We start from the raw sequence: 17,624 nt of genomic DNA, 5'->3' as shown, positions 1-17,624 counted from the left end.
GAGGCGGCCCCCCGGGGACGAGGCGGCCCCCCGGGGACGAGGCGGCCGGTCTCGACTTCCCTCGCTCGCCGGCTCCGAGCCCCGCTCTGACTTCAGGGCGACTCGGCCCACTGGGGCCCCGTGGGTTCCAGCCCCTCTAGGGGCTCCCGTTCGTCCCTGAAGGGGGACCTGGGCCTCCCTGGTTTAAGGGGACGTCCAACTCCCCGAGAGCAATCAGAGCTCCTGCCGTGCGGTCCCCTCCCCTCCTCAGGGACAGACACACCCCCCCTCCACCTGGTTCCGGAGCCCGAGTCTCCGTCCTCCTCCTGCCGAGGGACCCGCGCCAGCTTTTCCGCAGACTGGGGTTGCCTGGCCCTCGCTCTTCGCCCCTTCATCTTTTCAGCAGCGCGGCTCCCATATTTGGAGTATGCTGCATCTGCGGGCTCCGCTGGGACTCCGAGCTGGGGGAGGGGTGTCGGGGGTGCTCGGGCGCCGGCCGGGAGCAGGGTCTGCAGAGCCGATGTTTATCTTAGCTGCCTCTCCTCTCCCTTGTGGGCTGCTGGGGGTGTTGTCACCGGAACGAGCGCCCGACCCCTGAGGACTGGTCCTCACTGACCCAGGTGCTGATCTTTCCTCCAACTCTGGCCTTTTTCCTCCAGATGGTGGCCAAGGGGGAGACGTTGGGAAGGGCCTGGGGCCTGGATGGGAGGGCCAGGAAGAGTTTCTTGGTGTTCTCCATCTTGCCCTCCCTGGTGGGGTCTTCCCTTCCACCCAGCTGCGGAGATCTGGACAGGCGGAGTTGGGAAGCAGTCACTTCCCCTTTAAGAGGGGATGGAATGTTGGAGCCGGAAGGTTCTGAAGCAGCTGGCCTGGGGGGGGCCTGGCTGATCCCCTCGAATCCCCCCAACTCCCAGGAGACTGGGGGAGGGGGAGGCGCCCACACTGGCCTGCCGCCTCACTAGCTGGGCGCTGGGCCTGGAGTCGTTGGGGAAGGCCCCAGCAGGCCTGAAGGCTGCCTCTCCAGCCCTCGCCTGAGGCCTGCACTGCTCTTAGGAGCTGAGGCCCCACAGCCAAGAGGAGACATTTTTCTCCCCAGTGCTCATCAGTATGGCTTCTCTCCCAAGCCCCTGACCCACCTAGCCCTGGGAAGCAAGCACCTTCTGTCTAATGCCTGGCGTGTGTTGCTGTCACCTTCTGCCTGGGAACTCAGGATTGGATGAGCCCCTGAAATCCTGTGTGTGAGAGTCCTTTGTACAGTGGGCAGTGCTATGTACATTCTAACTATTCTGGTTTCTGTTGTTGTTCCTGCCCTGGGGTGGGGTGCTCCTGGTGTGGTGACAATTGTCTGCTTTCAGCCCAGAGACAGATACCTCTGATTGGAAGATTCCGAGGACGGATGGGTTGAGAAGGGGTCTGGGTAAGGGGGTGGGTGCCTTGGCCTGGCAAGAGAAGAATAGGGTTAGAAGGGATCAAGCTATAGCCTCCACGTAAGGAATGGGGGAAGATCAGCCAGAGTCCAGTGCCCTGGGGCCATCCCAGATCCAGATGCCTTGCAGGGCTAGGATAAGCTCTCTCTCCTCCCTCCACTTATTTCTACATCCACTGGGCCTGGCCCCTGCCTCCTAAGCCTGGACAACTCTGGGCTGCCGTCATTCTCCCAAGGCTGCTGTTGAGGCAGGCCAAACTGCAGTTATAAGAGGGCCCCCATTACACCAGTTACTGTTTACTTAACATTTTTCTTTAAATAAATCCATTGTCGGTCCACTCATTCTTATTCTTTTTTTTTTTTTTTTTTTTTTTTTGGATGGAGTTTTGTTCTTGTTGCCCAGATTGGAGTGCAATGGTGCGATCTCGGCTCACCGCAACCTCCGCCTCCCGGGTTCAAATGATTCTCCTGCCTCAGCCTCCCGAGTAGCTGGGACTACAGGCACGCACCACCATGCCCAGCTAATGTTTTGTATTTTTGGTAGAGACGGGGTTTCATCATGTTGACCAGGATGGTCTCAATCTCTTGACCTCGTGATCCGTCTGCCTCAGCCTTCCAAAGTGCTGGGATTACAGGCGTGAACCACCACACCTGGCCCACTCATTCTTTTTCTTAGCTTAAACCAAGCAATAATGTGAAATCATAGGTCTGATTTTCTATTTATATTTCTTTTTAAAATATGTTTAACATAAATATTTAACAATTGAACTAAGCAATGTTAATTTATGTGCCCCCTGAAACCATCTTGCAAACATCAGTGGTATTTGAACCAAGATATCAGAGTTGGGCCATTTTAGCAGGGTTGAAAACAGTGCTAAAAATGAAGTGGGGGTTGGGCTCGGTGGTTCATGCCTGTAATCCCAGCACTTTGGGAGGCTGAGGCAGGTGGATCATGAGGTCAGGAGTTCAAGACCAGCCAGGCCAACATGGTGAAACCCCATCTCTACTAAAAATAAAAAATTAGTCGGAGGTGGTGGCACATGCCTGTAATCCCAGCTACTCAGGAGGCTGAGGCAGGAGAATCGCTTGAACCTGGGAGGCAGAAGTTGCAGTGAGCCAAGATTGCTCCACTGCACCCCAGCCTGGGCAACACAGTGAGACTCCTTCTCAAAAAAATAATAATAAAGTGGAGGAGATGGATTTTGTTTTAATCCTCAGAAGGATAAATGAGCAGGAGACCTGATATGGCTGTCTTGTGACAGAGGACTAATAGCATATGTATATATATGTGTGTGTGTGTTTCATTTATTTAACACACTCCTTTTATGCTTAGTGTGCCAGGGACTAATCTAAATGTTTTTCAAATCTTCACTCACTCAATCTTCAAAACAGCCCTGTGAAATGGTTAGTGTACTGGTATCTCTGGTTTACAAATGAAACTATGCCGGGCTTGGTGGCTCACACCTGTCATGTCAGCACTTTGGGAGGCTGAGGTGGGAGGATCACCTGAGGCCAGGAGTTCGAGACCAGTCTTGGCAACATAGCCAGACCCCATCTCTACAAAAATTTTTTTAAATTAGCCAGGCGTGATGGAGTGTGCCTGTAGTCCCAACTTGGGAAGCTGAAACAGGAGGATCACTTGAGCACAGGAGTTTGGGGCTGCAGTGAGCTGTGACGGTGCCACTGTACTCCAGTCTGGGCAATAGAGTGAGATCCTGTTTCAACAAAAAAAAGGAAACTAGAGCACAGAAAGCTTAAGTAACTTGCCCAACCAAAGTCATACAGCTAATAAGAGGCAGAGCTTGCTTTGACATCAGGATTCTGGATCCAAATCAAAATCTTTAATCATACAATTTTAAGTGTCATTATTGTCACCATTTTACTGATGAATCCTCTCTGAGGGAGGTGGTAAGCCTTGGCAAACTGTAGAGGTGATAAGGCCACCATTTCTCCAAGCCCCACAAGACAAGGGTCAGGCGGGGGCCATTGACCCTAATTGACAGAGGGAAAGTTGTCAGTGGAGGAAGGCTGCTGTCTCTCCAGTTTCTCTACTCCTGCCTCAGCCTTTGAGGTTCTGTTGTGAGGCCTGAGGACTCCTCAAGTCCCATCTGGTCTCCAAAAGTGTTTGTCAAGCTCAGGGTAAGCTCAGCCATCTTTTAAAATTTTTATTTATTTCATTTTTTTGAGGAGTTTTGCTCTTGTCACCCAGGCTGGAGTGCAGTGGTGCGATCTCGGCTCACAGCAACCTCCACCTCCTGGGTTCAAGCAATTCTCCTGCCTCAGCCTCCGAGTAGCTGGGATTACAGGCACCCACCGCCATGCCTAGCTAATTTTTGTATTTTTAGTAAAGACCGGGTTTCACCATGTTCGTCAGGCTCAAACTCCTGACCTCAGGTGATCCACCCGCCTCAGCCTCCCAAAGTGCTGGGATTACTGGCATGAGCCACTGCAGCCGACCTGCCATTTTAAGTTATTTGAAAAATGGAGGAAGGATAAACATCTTTAGCATTGAGGGCATGGTGAATGGTACGTGGAAGTAAGGTACCTACTGCTAGTCTGATGTTGAGCTGTGAGAGGGGGCAACATGGCGATCAGGTCATTTACTGTGGCTCGCTGCTCCATGTCATACACTGTCCTCCCTAAGGGCCTTCCTTTTTTTTTTTTTTTTTTTGGGGATGGGGCCTGGCTTTGTCACCCAGGCTGGGGTACAATGGTACGATCTTGGCTTACTGCAACCTCCGCCTCCTGGGTTGAAGCAATTCTCCTGCCTCAGCCTCTTGAATAGCTGGAACTACTGGTGTGTGCCACCACACCTGGCTAATTTTTGTATTTTTAGTAGAGATGGGGTTTTGCTATGTTAGCCAGGCTGGTCACAAACTCTTGACCTTAAGTGATCTGCCCGCCTTGGCCTCCCAAAGTGCTGAGATTACAGGCATGAGCACCGCACCCGGCTTATCTTATCTTTATATTCCGACACCTGTGTAACACTCAGCAGATGTCTATCCAGTGAACACGTGCTGCTCCTGAGGTTCCAACCACTTCCTGGATTGCAATATATTTCCATGAACTATCCACTGGACCACAGTCTCTCTGAGAACAAGGCAGACTCTGGGTCTGATGTTTCATGAGATCTCTACAGTAGCAAGCTCAGGACCTAAAACCCACTGGGTTCTCAGCCAAAGCATTTTAATTGGATGAACAATGAATGATGAATAGATGTATTTGCTCTGCCCTTAAAAACGTATATGTAGTTAGAAATAGCGTGTGGACTGCACTAAAAAGTGACAATATAACAAGCTTGTAATGCCTGGATCATGCTTGGCATTTGAGGATCCAGTTACCAGGATGAGACAGAGGCTTGGAGAAATTGGTAGGCTAGTAACTGGGAGAATTGGAATTTGAGCCCATATTTGTTTGACTCCGTTTGGGGCGTGAGTGTGTATGTGTGTGTGAGTGCTGTGTAACCCCCAGCCATTCAGCTCCATGGTGGGAGAGTAAGGCCTGACTGAGGTCCCCCAAAGCTGCCAAAGATCAGCTGATTCTTGTGAGTCAGCAGAGCCTTGGTGACCTGTTGATGACCCCCAGAAAGAGAGGAAACGTGTAGTGTGGAGCAGTGTGGTGGGGTCTGCCAGGGGAGGTGTGGTAGGGACTTGGCAGCATTTTCCCACCCATAGGCAGACCCCTCTCCAAAGCAGGCTGTGCCATGTGGCCCATGTCTTCCCTTTTCCTCTGAGTCCTGTGGGGCTGCCAGCTTGTGGTACCCTGTGGCCAGACTGACTGGTGGGTCTGAGCTACCTTTCTGTCCCTTCTTTTTAGCCTGTCCTTTCTTTTCTTTTGAGATGGAGTTTCACTCATGTTGCCCAGGCTGGAGTGTAATGGCACGATCTCAGCTTACTGTAACCTCTGCCTCCTGGGTTCAAGCGATTCTCTTGCCTCAGCCTCTCCAGTAGCTGAGATTACAGGCGTGCACCACCATGTGTGGCTAATTTTGTATTTTTAGTAGAGATAGGGTTTCTCCATGTTGGTCAGACTGGTCTCGAACTCCTGACCTCAGGTGATCCCCCCCACCCCTGCCTTGGCCTCCCAAAGTACTGGGATTACAGACGTCAGCCACGGCGCCCAGCCTCTAGCCTATCCTTTCTACACTTTCTGCCGTGGTGGGCCTGAGTAGGATGATTTGGGCTGCTTTCCAAGGGTGGTGTTGGGAATGATGGAGGAACCAGAGATGGATGGGAGTGGGAAGGGCAGGCTCGGTCTGCGAACTTGGCTGTGAGTCCAAAAATGTGAGCATCACAAGGAGCCAAGCACGTTTCCGGCTCTGGGCAGAAGCTGCTGTAAGAACAAAGGGGGCTGAGCACAGTGGCTCACGCCTGTAATCCCAGCACTTTGGGAGGCTGAAGTGGGTGGATCACCCTGAGGTCAGGAGTTTGAGACCTGCCTGGCCAACATGGTGAAGCCCCGTCTCTACTAAAAATACAAAAATTACCCAGCCATGGTGGCAGGCACCTGTAATCCCAGCTACTCGGGAGGCTTAGGCAGGAGAATTACTTGAACCCGAGAGGTGAAGGTTGCAGTGAGCTGAGATTGCAGCGCTGCGCTCTAGCCTGGGTGATAGAACGAGACTTCATCTCCACAAAAAAAAAAAAAAATCAAGGCAGGACTAGACTTCCCAACCTCCTCCTCCTTGCTGTCTTCCCTCTCTGCTCAGAGCTCCCATTTATGCGTCATCTTACCCCTGGTCACGTCTTCCCATCTCTGTACTCCTGGCATATTTGACAGTCTGAGGGTCCTCAAACTTTTTCACTCCCCTTCCCAGCCCCAAACTGCAGTTACTATCTTGACTTCTTGCTTCGCCACATTCCCTAGGCCAAACCACATTCCCTAGGCCACATTCCACACCCTTCATGCCTCATATCATCATCCTCCCAAATCCACCCTCCACACAGACCCACATTACCTGTTATTATATAGTAAAGAATGTGAAATACAATGGAAAGAGTATGGATTTTGGAGTCAGACAAGCTCTGACATCTACTAGTCCTGTGACCTTGGATAAGTTACTGAGTGTTTCTCAATTTTTTTTCATGAAATGAAGATCATATTGTCTGCCCACTGAGGCTGATGTGAAGATTATAGGCTGTAACTCTAGGGAGATAAGGTGATGTAATAGGTAAGAATGCAGATGTTAGACTCAGGGCTGACCAGGATTCAAATTCCAGCTCTTCACATACTAGTAGTAGGAGTTTAGCTGAGTTGCTGAACCTACTGAGCCTAGTTTCCCCATTGTACCTACCTTTCTTTTTCACCCAGACTGGAGTGCAGTGGCACAATCATAGCTCACTGCAGCCTCAAACTCCCAGGCTCAAGTGATCTTCCCACCTCAGCCTTCCAAGTAGCTGGGACCATAGGTGCACACCACCATGCCCTGCTAATTTTTGTATTTGTTTTGTTTTGTAGAGATGGGGCCTCACTATGTTGACCAGGCAAATCTTAAAACTCTTGGCCTCAAGTGATCCTCCTGCCTCGGCCTCCCAAAGTGCTGGGATGACCAGTGTGAGAGAGAGCAAGTGTTACTGTTAATTATCATAATGGCATGTGAAAAATGTCCAGTAAATGCCTTCTCCCCTTCTCTTTTCTTCCTTCCTTTTTTTTTTTTTTTTTTTTTTTTTTTTTGAGACAGAGTCTCGCTCTGTCGCCCAGACTGGAGTACAGTGGCGCAATCTCAGCTCACTGTAACCTCCACCTCCTGGGTTCGAGCGATTTGCCTTCCAAGTAGCTGAGATTACAGGTACCCGCCACCATATCCAGCTAATTTTTGTATTTTCAGTAGAGACCGGGTTTTGTCATGTTGGCCAGGCTGGTCTCGAACTCCTGACCTCGTGATCCACCCACCTCAGCCTCCCAAAGTGGGGATTACAGGTGTGAGCCACCACACCCAGCCTCCACTTCTCTTTTCTAATTTTCTTAAATTCTTTGTTCACACCTCCCACAACAATGTTAGGATTTCCACTTAAGAACGGAAGGACAAGTATAATTGTATGCTTTTTTTCCAATTAGGGATCAGAGGAAATGAGAAAATCTAGTTCAGGAGAATCATGATGTTGAGGATGGGAAGTGCACTCTGGAGATTTTAGGGAGTGGCATGGAGGGCAGTGATGTGTCCGTTTGCAACCACCTGATGACAGAGGATGCCCCAGGAAGGCGTCTGGCCCAGGCAGGGCTGGTGTCTTCCTGGTGGTGCTAAAGAGCTGTCCCTTGGTCTCCCCCACCTCAGCTTTCATTTGAACAGTCTTGTGCTGGTGGTTCAAGTCTCAGTTTAGAATAGAGCCCCTGAGAGTTGGGATTTGTGGATCCTTCATTTTCACCCTAGAAGGTTCTCTGTGGCATCCCCCTTTCTCTGCAGAGTGGTGAAGGAGGAGATCTCGGATGACAATGCCAAGCTGCCGTGCTTCAATGGCCGGGTGGTGTCCTGGGTAAGGAGCCGCAGCCTTCCACCCACCTGCATCCCTGTGCTGGGCTGGACAAGGGAAATGCATCACTGAGACTGTAGCTGGTGGTTTTAAGCTTTAGTATCTGCATCTGGCTTTAGCTTTGTAAATGATCTGTTTCTCACCCCAGATTCTGTAACCTTGATGAAAAGTGAGACAGTGGTGGGGAGGGGGAAGAGGGAGAGAGAGAAACACACAGTGGGGACAGTAACGTTTCCTGTGCCTTTGACACTTGCCTCAGCTTTCCTCCTGCCAGCTGCTGATCTCTGCTCAGACCACTGAACCTTGTTCTTTGCTCCCCCTCCACTTCACCACACCCTGTCTTCCAGCCACCCATCAGTAGCAGGCAGTGGCAGGGGGGCCACTGTTCATCCCAGCCGCCCTTGCACAGCCCTGTCTTTTCTCCCTCCATATTTCCTGCTTCCTTCTTCCTAGGCCTTCCTGCCTTGCCAGAAGCCAACTATCCCCTTTTCTTTGGTGCTCCTGTAACATACTACTGACTCTGTTTCTCCCCTTCAGCTGGTGTCCGCTGAGGGCTCACACCCAGACCCAGCCCCCTTCTGTGCTGACAACCCATCGGAGCTGCCACCACCTATGGAGCGCACTGGAGGCATTGGGGACTCCCGACCACCATCCTTCCAGTGAGTGTGACCTGAGGGTGGAGAGGGCCACATCAGCTCAGCCCCGGGCTCGGGGAGGGAGCCCCGAGCCTGCCCCCTCCCCCATCAAATCTCTTCCCTGCAGCCCTCATGCTGGTGGGGGCAGCCAGGAGAACCTGGACAATGACACAGAAACGGACTCCTTGGTGTCTGCCCAGCGAGAGCGTCCACGCCGGAGGGATGGCCCAGAGCATGGTATATCTTCCTGAACACAGACACCCTCCCCGTGCATTCCACCCAGCTAGCCACCTCCTTGCCCTACTTCCTGTGCTCAGGATGTGCCTGGCCTCAGTGCAGCCCCTGGCTTACCCCTTCCTTCATCCTTCGCTGGCACTGTGTAAACACGACTGCTTCCATCCCTGCAGCAGCCCGGCTCAATGGAACTGCGAAGGGGGAGCGGCGGCGAGAGCCAGGCGGTTACGACAGCTCGTCCACCCTCATGAGCAGCGAGCTGGAGACCACCAGCTTCTTTGACTCAGATGAGGATGACTCCACCAGCAGGTGGGGCTTGAGTTTCATGGGTATTGCGGGGCAGGTGACCCCTGAGGAGCCTAAAATCTGAGGATGTGGGGCCCCTCGGAGGCTTGTGGGCTTTGTTTTGGGGACCCAGGCCCTGCAGTGCCTCTCATGGGGCAGGGCTGGGCCAGCCTGGTGGGGAACGACTGTGGGCCCCACAGGTTCAGCAGCTCCACAGAGCAGAGCAGCGCCTCACGCCTGATGAGAAGACACAAGCGGCGGCGGCGGAAGCAGAAGGTTTCCCGGATTGAGCGGGTATGGGGTCCAGAAAGCTAGGGATGGTGCGGGCCGATGGTGAGCCCTTCCTAGGCAGGGCCAAGGTTTGTTCTTCCTCCTATCCCTTCCCCTTAGTACAGTGTTTAGAACCTTGGGGCGGGGGCAGCGCCGAGGACTCACCTTAAGGAGGAGCCAGGCGGGAGTGAATTCCTGCCACCCCCACCTGCTGCTCAGGGCCTCTGTCTATTCCAGTCCTCATCCTTCAGCAGCATCACGGACTCCACCATGTCACTCAACATCATCACGGTCACTCTCAACATGGGTGAGTCTGAGGAAACCGCAGTCTCAGGCACCTGTTTGTTCCCTGCCCTCCAGGTGCTCTCTTTCCTAAACATCAGCTGATACATAAACTGATCATTTTAGTACCTCGCCATCAGGGCTGTGACAGAGATAAGCACAGAGAGTTGTGGAAGCAGAAAATGGCATCAGGGAAGGCTTCCTGGAGGAAATGATTTCTGAGTGTCCACTCCTTTGCATCTCTCAGCCATTGCATCCTTGCTCTCTGATTTCTGCCCTAGGTACTCTTTTAAGAGACAGCTGGATAGAATAAAAGTAGCCCAACTTTGGGATTTCAATCTGAGTTTGAGTCCTGGCACTGCCACTTACTGGCTTAGAAAAGTCATCTTCTAAGTTCACCGAACCTCAGTTGCCTGCTCTATAAAATGGGACTGAGCCCCTACCTTACGGCCAGCAAGGATTCCGTGGAAACATGTTTGAGCCTGCATGCTGAGTGCAGTGTCTGGGTCAGGATCAGAAAATGTCAGTTCAGTTCCTGTCCCTTTCCATTTCCTAACGGGCTGGGAATGTGGGTAGGAACCTTGCTCCCCCTTAAGGTCTTAAATTACTCTCTGTAGAAAAATATAACTTCCTTGGCATCTCCATTGTGGGCCAAAGCAACGAGCGTGGAGACGGCGGCATCTACATTGGCTCTATCATGAAGGGCGGGGCCGTGGCTGCTGACGGGCGCATCGAGCCAGGAGATATGCTGTTACAGGTATCAGTGCCCACCCTAGGTAGTGGTGTGGATAGGGAGCAGGGAGGTGTCCTACCATCTGCACGCTGCTCATTCAGAGGCCCCTTCTTGGTTGGGGGAAGACTCCCTGACCTACCAAGTTGAGTTCCCCTTTCATCCTCCTCAGCACCACTGCTGACCCCATTTGGGTCCTCTTTCCCAGGTAAACGAGATCAACTTTGAGAACATGAGTAATGACGATGCAGTCCGGGTACTGCGGGAGATTGTGCACAAACCGGGGTATGGATGGAATGGGGCATTGGGCAAGGGGTGTGGTCGGGCCTGTACACATCTTGCCTTCACTAGGACACCCTTGTTTTCAGGCCCATCACCCTGACTGTAGCCAAGTGCTGGGACCCAAGTCCACGTGGTTGCTTCACGTTGCCCAGGAGTAAGTGGATGGGAGACTCAGTCCTAACGCTGGTGCTTACATCCATGAGCCCGGTCTCTCTTCGTCACCCAGAACCCCCACACCTATCCTGTTGGGCCCAGCAGTGGGTGGGGTGGGTAGCCCATAACTCCTCATCCTCCCTGCAGGCGAGCCCATCCGGCCCATTGACCCTGCGGCCTGGGTCTCCCACACTGCAGCCATGACGGGCACCTTCCCTGCATACGGCATGAGCCCCTCCCTGAGCACCATCACCTCCACCAGCTCCTCCATCACCAGTTCTATCCCTGACACAGAGCGTGAGTGTCCAACCCTGTCTCCTGGGCTCAGCAGACAGGGCCAGGTGGGGGAAACTGATGCGGGTCCACATGGAGACTCTTGCTTGAGCATCAGAGAGAGCCGGAGAGGGGACTCAGCTCCTATCAGCGACCCCATGCTGCAACTCCCCCACAGTGGGCACTCCAACCCCCACTCAACAGTGTTTGCTTCTGAACCTGTATGAGCACCCAGGGGACCTCAGTTTCCTCTTACAAAATGGGACTCACAATATAAACTTTACCAGATTCCTGTGGGTTTAATGAGAGGATGTAAATGAAGCATCATTGCAATGTGTGGTATAAAGTAAGCATTCAGTAAATGGCAGCCATTTCGATTATCATAGCATGTTCATTATACCCTGGGCCAAGCACCTGCATTTACATTATTTAATTCTTTCTTCAAATACCTTTGTAAAGTAGATATTAAAATCCCCATTTTTTCATAGAAGGGGAAACTGAGTGTCCAAGAAGTCAGTAATTTTCCCAGCATTGGTCCCATAACGATTAGGTGGTAGAGCTAGAATGCAAACTCTTGTTTCCCTAACTCCAAAGCCCCTTTCTGCCTCACCATTCTGCCTCCCACCCCCAGGCCTAGACGACTTCCACCTGTCCATCCACAGTGACATGGCTGCCATCGTAAAAGCCATGGCCTCCCCTGAATCAGGGTTGGAGGTCCGTGACCGCATGTGGCTCAAGATTACCATCCCTAACGCTTTCATCGGTGAGAGAGCCCCATGGTGGGGTGTGGGGCGGGTGGGAGTGATGGGCACAGCCAGCCGGGGGACCCAGGACTTCCCTTGAGCTGGAACCAGCCCCAGCCTCATAGCTTCTGTGAGGCCAGATGGGTCCAAGTCAGATGGGCCCCCCCAATCAACTGGCAGCCTTGCCCCCAGGCTCAGATGTGGTGGACTGGCTGTACCACAATGTGGAAGGCTTCACGGACCGGAGGGAGGCCCGCAAGTATGCCAGCAACCTGCTGAAAGCTGGCTTCATCCGCCACACCGTCAACAAGATCACCTTCTCCGAGCAGTGCTACTACATCTTTGGCGACCTCTGTGGCAGTATGTGCCTCCCTCACCTTCTTGTCCTGTCTCCTGGCTAGGAGTGGGGAGGTAGCCAGGGAGGTGGCAGCAGACTCTGGGGAACCCAGATTGGAGGACAGCAGAGCCGGGGGCCCAACTCAAGGCCTAGGAGTTCTGTGGTGGAAGAAGAGTCCCGTCTGGCCTGTTCACCTGCCACATCTCCCTGTTGGGCCTGGCATTCTCTAAATGCCTGCTCTGCCTGACCACGCTGGTTGTTCCCAAAGCATCATCTTACACAAGCTTCACAACCTCCCAGAGGCCAGCTCAGGAGGGCACTGACAGAACAGGCCTTTTCCTTCTCATTGGCCAAAGTCTCAGCTAGGGGTGTTACAGGCGCAAAGGGAAGAACTGGAGGCCTAGGTAACCCTGAGGAGCACAGTCATTCACCTCAGGGCAACAGCCTGGAGGCTCATGGTGTCATCAGCTCTTCGGGCAAGAGCTGACACAGACCACCGCCTTCCTCCCACCACTCCCCATGCTGGCTGCTGGGCTCTTGACAGGTTGATGGCTTGGCTGCAGTGTCCACAGGCAGCCTCACAGCCCTGTCTCCTGACTTCTTTCCTGGAAGGCTGGGCTGGCTCTCCTTAGGGCTGGGAGGAATGTCTCATCTTAATAGGGCAGGTGGCCTCAAGGGCAATTATTGCTCTCTTGGAGCTCTGGGAACTGGTACAAATAGTGTGTGAGCAGAGGGTGTCCCAGGAAGGTACTGAGTCCTGGTGGCTGGCCCCTTATACTCTCTTCAAGGTAGTTCCAACATTGGTGGGAGCAGCCTTGCCCTTAAGGGATGTAAATTTCCCTGGGGGCGCCAGAGTCATGAGATGAGGAATATTAGTGGGTGAGACAGTGCTGTGAAGAGTCAGGCCTGGCTGGGAACGCGTTGGAGAGCACTGGGGGAGGCACCTAAGTTGTTTTTTCTTTCTGGCCCCTTCCCACCCTACTCACCCTCGCAGCAGCACCGGGAAAGTGCAATCAGGGCCTAGTACCTTCTATAGAGGGAATCTCTGGAGGGCCCTGCACTCATTCTAGGCTTTTAGTGGGTATTTAGTTCTAGGTGAGGGAGTGGCTAAAACTTTACCTACATTTCCCAAACTGGCTGGGCCAGGTGGCTCATGCCTGTAATCCTGGCACTTTAGGAGGCTGAGGTGGGTGGATCACCTGAGGTTGGGAGTATAAGACCAGCCTGACTAACATGGAGAAAACCCATCTCTACTAAAAATACAAAGCTAGCTAGGCGTCGTGGCACATGCCTGTAATCCTAGCTACTTGGGAGGCTGAGGAAGGAGAATCGCTCGAACCCGGAAAACAGAGGTAACAGTGAGCTGAGATCACGCCATTGCACTCCAGCCTGGGCAACAAGAGCGAAACTCCATCTCAAAAAAAAATTTCCCAAACCGCTCCTTACTCCCAATTAATGACTTCATCAGAGAAGGTAAGGAGAAAGTAAGCTACTCTTAGCTTCTGTTCTGATTACAGTTCAGGCTGACCTTGGGCTGGTCATTGAACCTTTCTGGACTTCACTGTCCTCGTGGGGGAAAAACATGAATGCCGTCTTCATAGGGCTGTGCTGACATCTGCAGAAGATAATGTTCTCTCTTGTGCTTCATGAACTTCAGGTGTGATGTACTTGGTGGCTGTCTGGTATTTCAGCCTTCCAAATTCCCCAATTTGCACCGGCTGAGTGAACAGAAGAGAAAATGGCCACCTAATAGTTTTGCAGGCCAGGCGTGACTCATGCCTGTAATCCCAGCACTTTGGGAGGCTGAAGGCGGGTGGGTCGTCTGAGACCAGCCTGGCCAACATGGGGAAACCTCGTCTCTACTAAAAATTAAAAAAAAAAAAAAAAAAATTAGCTGGGCATGGTGGTGCACGCCTGTCAGGAGGCTGAGGCAGGAGAATTGCTGGAACCGGGAGAAGGAGGTTGCAGTGAGCCAAAATTGCGCCAACTGCACTCCAGCCTCGGGGACAGAGCGAGACGCCATCTCAAAATAAAAAAGTTTTGCTGCTCTATCCCACTGAGGCCAGCAGAGAAAGTACAAAAGCTTCGCAAGGGCCTTCCAGGGATTGGGAGGTACAGCTTCAGCTGAGAATCTAGAATGATGACTCAGGGCCTTCCTGAGGAGGGTCTCCCCGGGGCTGGCTCTGGTGGTGGCAAAGCAGGTCTGCAGAAGTGGGGAGCTCTCTGGTCTGTGCCTCCTCCTATTCTAGCCAGAACCCACCTGACCTAGGCTAGGGACCTCTCTCTGGAAAGACCTAGCTCCATGTGGCCTTCCCTCCACAGACATGGCCAACCTGTCTCTCCACGATCACGATGGCTCCAGTGGCGCCTCTGACCAGGACACGCTGGCCCCTTTGCCGCACCCGGGGGCTGCCCCGTGGCCCATGGCTTTCCCGTACCAGTACCCGCCACCCCCGCACCCCTACAACCCGCACCCGGGTTTCCCAGAGCTGGGCTACAGCTATGGCGGGGGCAGCGCCAGCAGTCAGCACAGCGAAGGTAAGGTAATGGGGCCGTGGTGGAAGGCCACAGGTGGGCCCTGGGCTTCACCTGCCGCCCAGCTGCCCCACGCCGGCCCTGTTTGCCTCCTACAGGCAGTCGGAGCAGTGGCTCCAACCGTAGCGGCAGTGATCGGAGGAAAGAGAAGGACCCGAAGGCCGGGGACTCCAAGTCGGGGGGCAGCGGCAGCGAATCGGACCACACGACACGCAGCAGCCTGCGGGGGCCGCGGGAGCGGGCGCCCAGCGAGCGCTCAGGCCCGGCGGCCAGTGAACACAGCCACCGCAGCCACCATTCTCTGGCCAGCAGCCTTCGCAGCCACCACACACACCCGAGCTATGGTCCTCCCGGCGTGCCCCCTCTCTACGGCCCCCCCATGCTGATGATGCCCCCACCGCCCACGGCCATGGGGCCCCCAGGAGCCCCTCCGGGCCGCGACCTGGCCTCAGTGCCCCCGGAACTGACCGCCAGCAGACAGTCCTTCCGCATGGCCATGGGAAACCCCAGTGAGTTCTTTGTGGATGTGATGTGAGCAGGGCCCCTCCCCACCTCCATTCCGCTCCCACCCTAGCCGGCTGCGTTCCTCTCCATCCGTCCGTCTTTTTTACTTTGTTTGGTACCTGAAAGGGAAATAAACGGAACTAAATCCAGGTGCGCTAACTGCTCGCAGGGTGCTGCAAGGGTGGAATGCACCTACCGATTGGCTCTGCAGCCCCCTAACCTGCCTCTGGCCCCAGTTCGTTTCCTCTGCCCACTAACTGCTGCACAGGAATTCCCAGAATCCTTTGCGTCCCCGGGACCCCCTCTGCAAACCCCCTTTTGGGAGTTGTCTCCGGCAGTGTCCTTGATGGGATGCTGACTCCCTCATTCTCTCATTTCCCCTTCAGCTCCCTTTCACCATTCACTCAGCTCCACTTCTCTTGACTTTACCCCACATTACTGACGCCAAAATACATTTGCTTCATCTGCCCCTACTAACCAACCCCTGCCTGCTGCCTCAGTCCTGCAACCTAAAGCTGTAGTCGCCTCCCGTAGCCATCGTGCTGTCCCTGCCTGTGCCAAGATCAGAGGTCCCGAGGGCCTCCTCGGTTGCCTGAGCAGCTACTGGCTTCCAGAGAGCATCTCTGCTCTACCCCTGCCCCTGCCCCTGCCTGCCCTGTGTGCTGGTTCCTTCGGATCCCTAACCCTACTAACCAGCAGGCTCATCTCACCTCCAGGCCTGAAACATTTCTTTTCTTTCTTTTTTCCTCCCCCAATTTTCCCTGGGCCTGGAGCAGCCAAGAATTTCGGGCTGTTTGACTTTCTGTGAGCCCCCAGCGAGGGGAGGCCCAGCCTCCGAGGAGACCAGGAACCCTGCTTCGGCAGCGCCTCAGGGCTTCCCAAGGATGTCCAGCCCCCACATCCACACGTTAACGTACCGAGTCACTAAGCTTCTGGGGAGGGCCCAGCTTCACCCATGCATGGAGACTCTTCTCCTTTCCAGAGAGAATCAGGCCACACAACACATGGCAGGCTGCGGGGGGCCTCTCTAGCTCTCTATCTTTCTCACTCCTGCATGCATCCATGCCCAGAGACACGCTCAGCTGCCTCTGCAAGTTCAGTTAAGCCTCGGGGCTGGCCCCTGCCCAAAGGGCTGGACCCTCTCTCCTAATCCTCTCCTAGGTTGTGGGGCTGGTCCCCTGACATCCTTCTCCCCTTCCTGGTAGCCCTCAAAACTCCCACACATGTCCCTAGCATTTTCGCACCTGGATAAAGCCCATAAGCTGGGTCAGGCTGGACTCCGCAGAGGACTTGCCCCACAACTGACAGGCCACTCCCACCCCCACACGCAACCTTACCCATTTTCACATTCATCATGGCCCCAGCGCAAGGACACAGGAGCCCACCGGCCAGTTGAGGCTGAGCAAGGACACTTCCAGGACTTCCAGACCGAGGGCCAGGTTTTATTTTTCACCTTATTCTCCACTTGAAACAAATCAAGATTTTCTCTTTAAGCCTCTGCTATAAATTCTCCTGGCTCCCCTGGGCTTTCATATTTTTGCGTCTGGGGCGTCAAAAGTGAGATGAAGACCTTACCTCTAGGTTTTGAGGTAAACCAAGGTAGGGACATTTTGGCATTCATTCAATTAACAATACTTGGCCAGGTGCGGTGGCTCACGTCTGTAATCCCAGCACTTTGGGAGGCTGAGGCAGGCGGATCGCTTGAGGTCAGGAGTTCAAGATCAGCCTGGCCAACATAGTGAAACCCCATCTCTACTAAAATTACAAAAATTGGATGGGTGTTTTGGTGCCTGACTGTAGTCTCAGCTACTCAGGAGGCTGAGGCATGAGAATCGCTTGAACCCAGGAAGTGGAGGTTGCAGTGAGTTGAGATCGCACCACTGCATCCACGCTGGGTGACAGAGTGCGATTCTGCCTCAAAAGCAAACAAAAACAATACTTGGGGTTTTGGTGAGCAGAGGGCTTTGCTGGAAGTGTGACTCAGTCTTGCCTGCCTTCTGGGAGCTCTAGATTTTTCCCAACCCAGTCCATGGCTTCCAGCCACCACAGCAGGGCTGTTCTCGCTCTGTCTTGTCCAACCCTCTTAATTTCTCCACGATTGCTCGTGCCTGTCAGTATCAGTGCTTCCGTCGTTCTATCTTGGATTCACTTCTCTTTCCTTTCTATTTACTCCCAAAATGGAGTCATTCATCCTGATATCCTCAATTGCTGCTGATATGCTGGTGATTCCCAAATATATAGCTCCAACCCCAACTTCCCCCAGACTTCAGATCTGTATTAGTGTTACCTACTGGACGTCTCCGGGCATTTCCATATGGACTCAACTCACGTGCCCAACAAACTATGTTTCTCCTGAATTCCCATCCTGGTTACCTTCATTGCAATCTACATAGGCTAACCAGCTAGAAACGTTTATGAGCTTACATTCCGTCTTCCCATATTTTACTCATCAGCACATCATATCCATTTCACGCCAACAATCTTTC

General features: G+C 53.3%; 1 protein-coding gene and 1 long non-coding RNA gene across 2 annotated transcripts in view; one reads left to right on the top strand and one right to left on the bottom strand.

The window, feature by feature from the left end:
• Window positions 1–1,244, bottom strand: part of LOC116564948 — a 4,876-nt gene extending 3,632 nt beyond the window's left edge. The window contains exon 1 of the long non-coding RNA XR_004275166.1: window positions 274–1,244. This is a non-coding gene — a long non-coding RNA (uncharacterized LOC116564948). The remainder of the gene's footprint in view (window positions 1–273) is intronic.
• The window catches only part of DVL3 (dishevelled segment polarity protein 3), a 17,938-nt gene extending 547 nt beyond the window's left edge, over window positions 1–17,391 (top strand). Inside the window, exons 2-16 of the mRNA XM_032298442.1 lie at window positions 7,809–7,878; window positions 8,413–8,534; window positions 8,638–8,747; window positions 8,918–9,053; window positions 9,230–9,323; window positions 9,537–9,606; window positions 10,199–10,338; window positions 10,520–10,596; window positions 10,680–10,747; window positions 10,894–11,043; window positions 11,651–11,782; window positions 11,955–12,122; window positions 14,422–14,637; window positions 14,733–15,143; window positions 15,915–17,391. Of these exons, the coding sequence (XP_032154333.1) occupies window positions 7,809–7,878; window positions 8,413–8,534; window positions 8,638–8,747; window positions 8,918–9,053; window positions 9,230–9,323; window positions 9,537–9,606; window positions 10,199–10,338; window positions 10,520–10,596; window positions 10,680–10,747; window positions 10,894–11,043; window positions 11,651–11,782; window positions 11,955–12,122; window positions 14,422–14,637; window positions 14,733–15,143; window positions 15,915–15,946 (1,996 nt within the window). The 3' untranslated portion in view covers window positions 15,947–17,391. The remainder of the gene's footprint in view (window positions 1–7,808; window positions 7,879–8,412; window positions 8,535–8,637; window positions 8,748–8,917; window positions 9,054–9,229; window positions 9,324–9,536; window positions 9,607–10,198; window positions 10,339–10,519; window positions 10,597–10,679; window positions 10,748–10,893; window positions 11,044–11,650; window positions 11,783–11,954; window positions 12,123–14,421; window positions 14,638–14,732; window positions 15,144–15,914) is intronic.
• The last annotated feature ends 233 nt before the right edge of the window (window positions 17,392–17,624 follow it).

The sequence above is a fragment of the Sapajus apella genome, unplaced genomic scaffold (genome assembly GCF_009761245.1).
Source record: "Sapajus apella isolate SASKATOON/1434 unplaced genomic scaffold, GSC_monkey_1.0 scaffold38, whole genome shotgun sequence".
NCBI classification, from domain to species: domain Eukaryota; kingdom Metazoa; phylum Chordata; class Mammalia; order Primates; family Cebidae; genus Sapajus; species Sapajus apella.
Note: the sequence above shows the minus strand (reverse complement) of the source record. Positions and strands in the feature narration are given on the sequence as shown.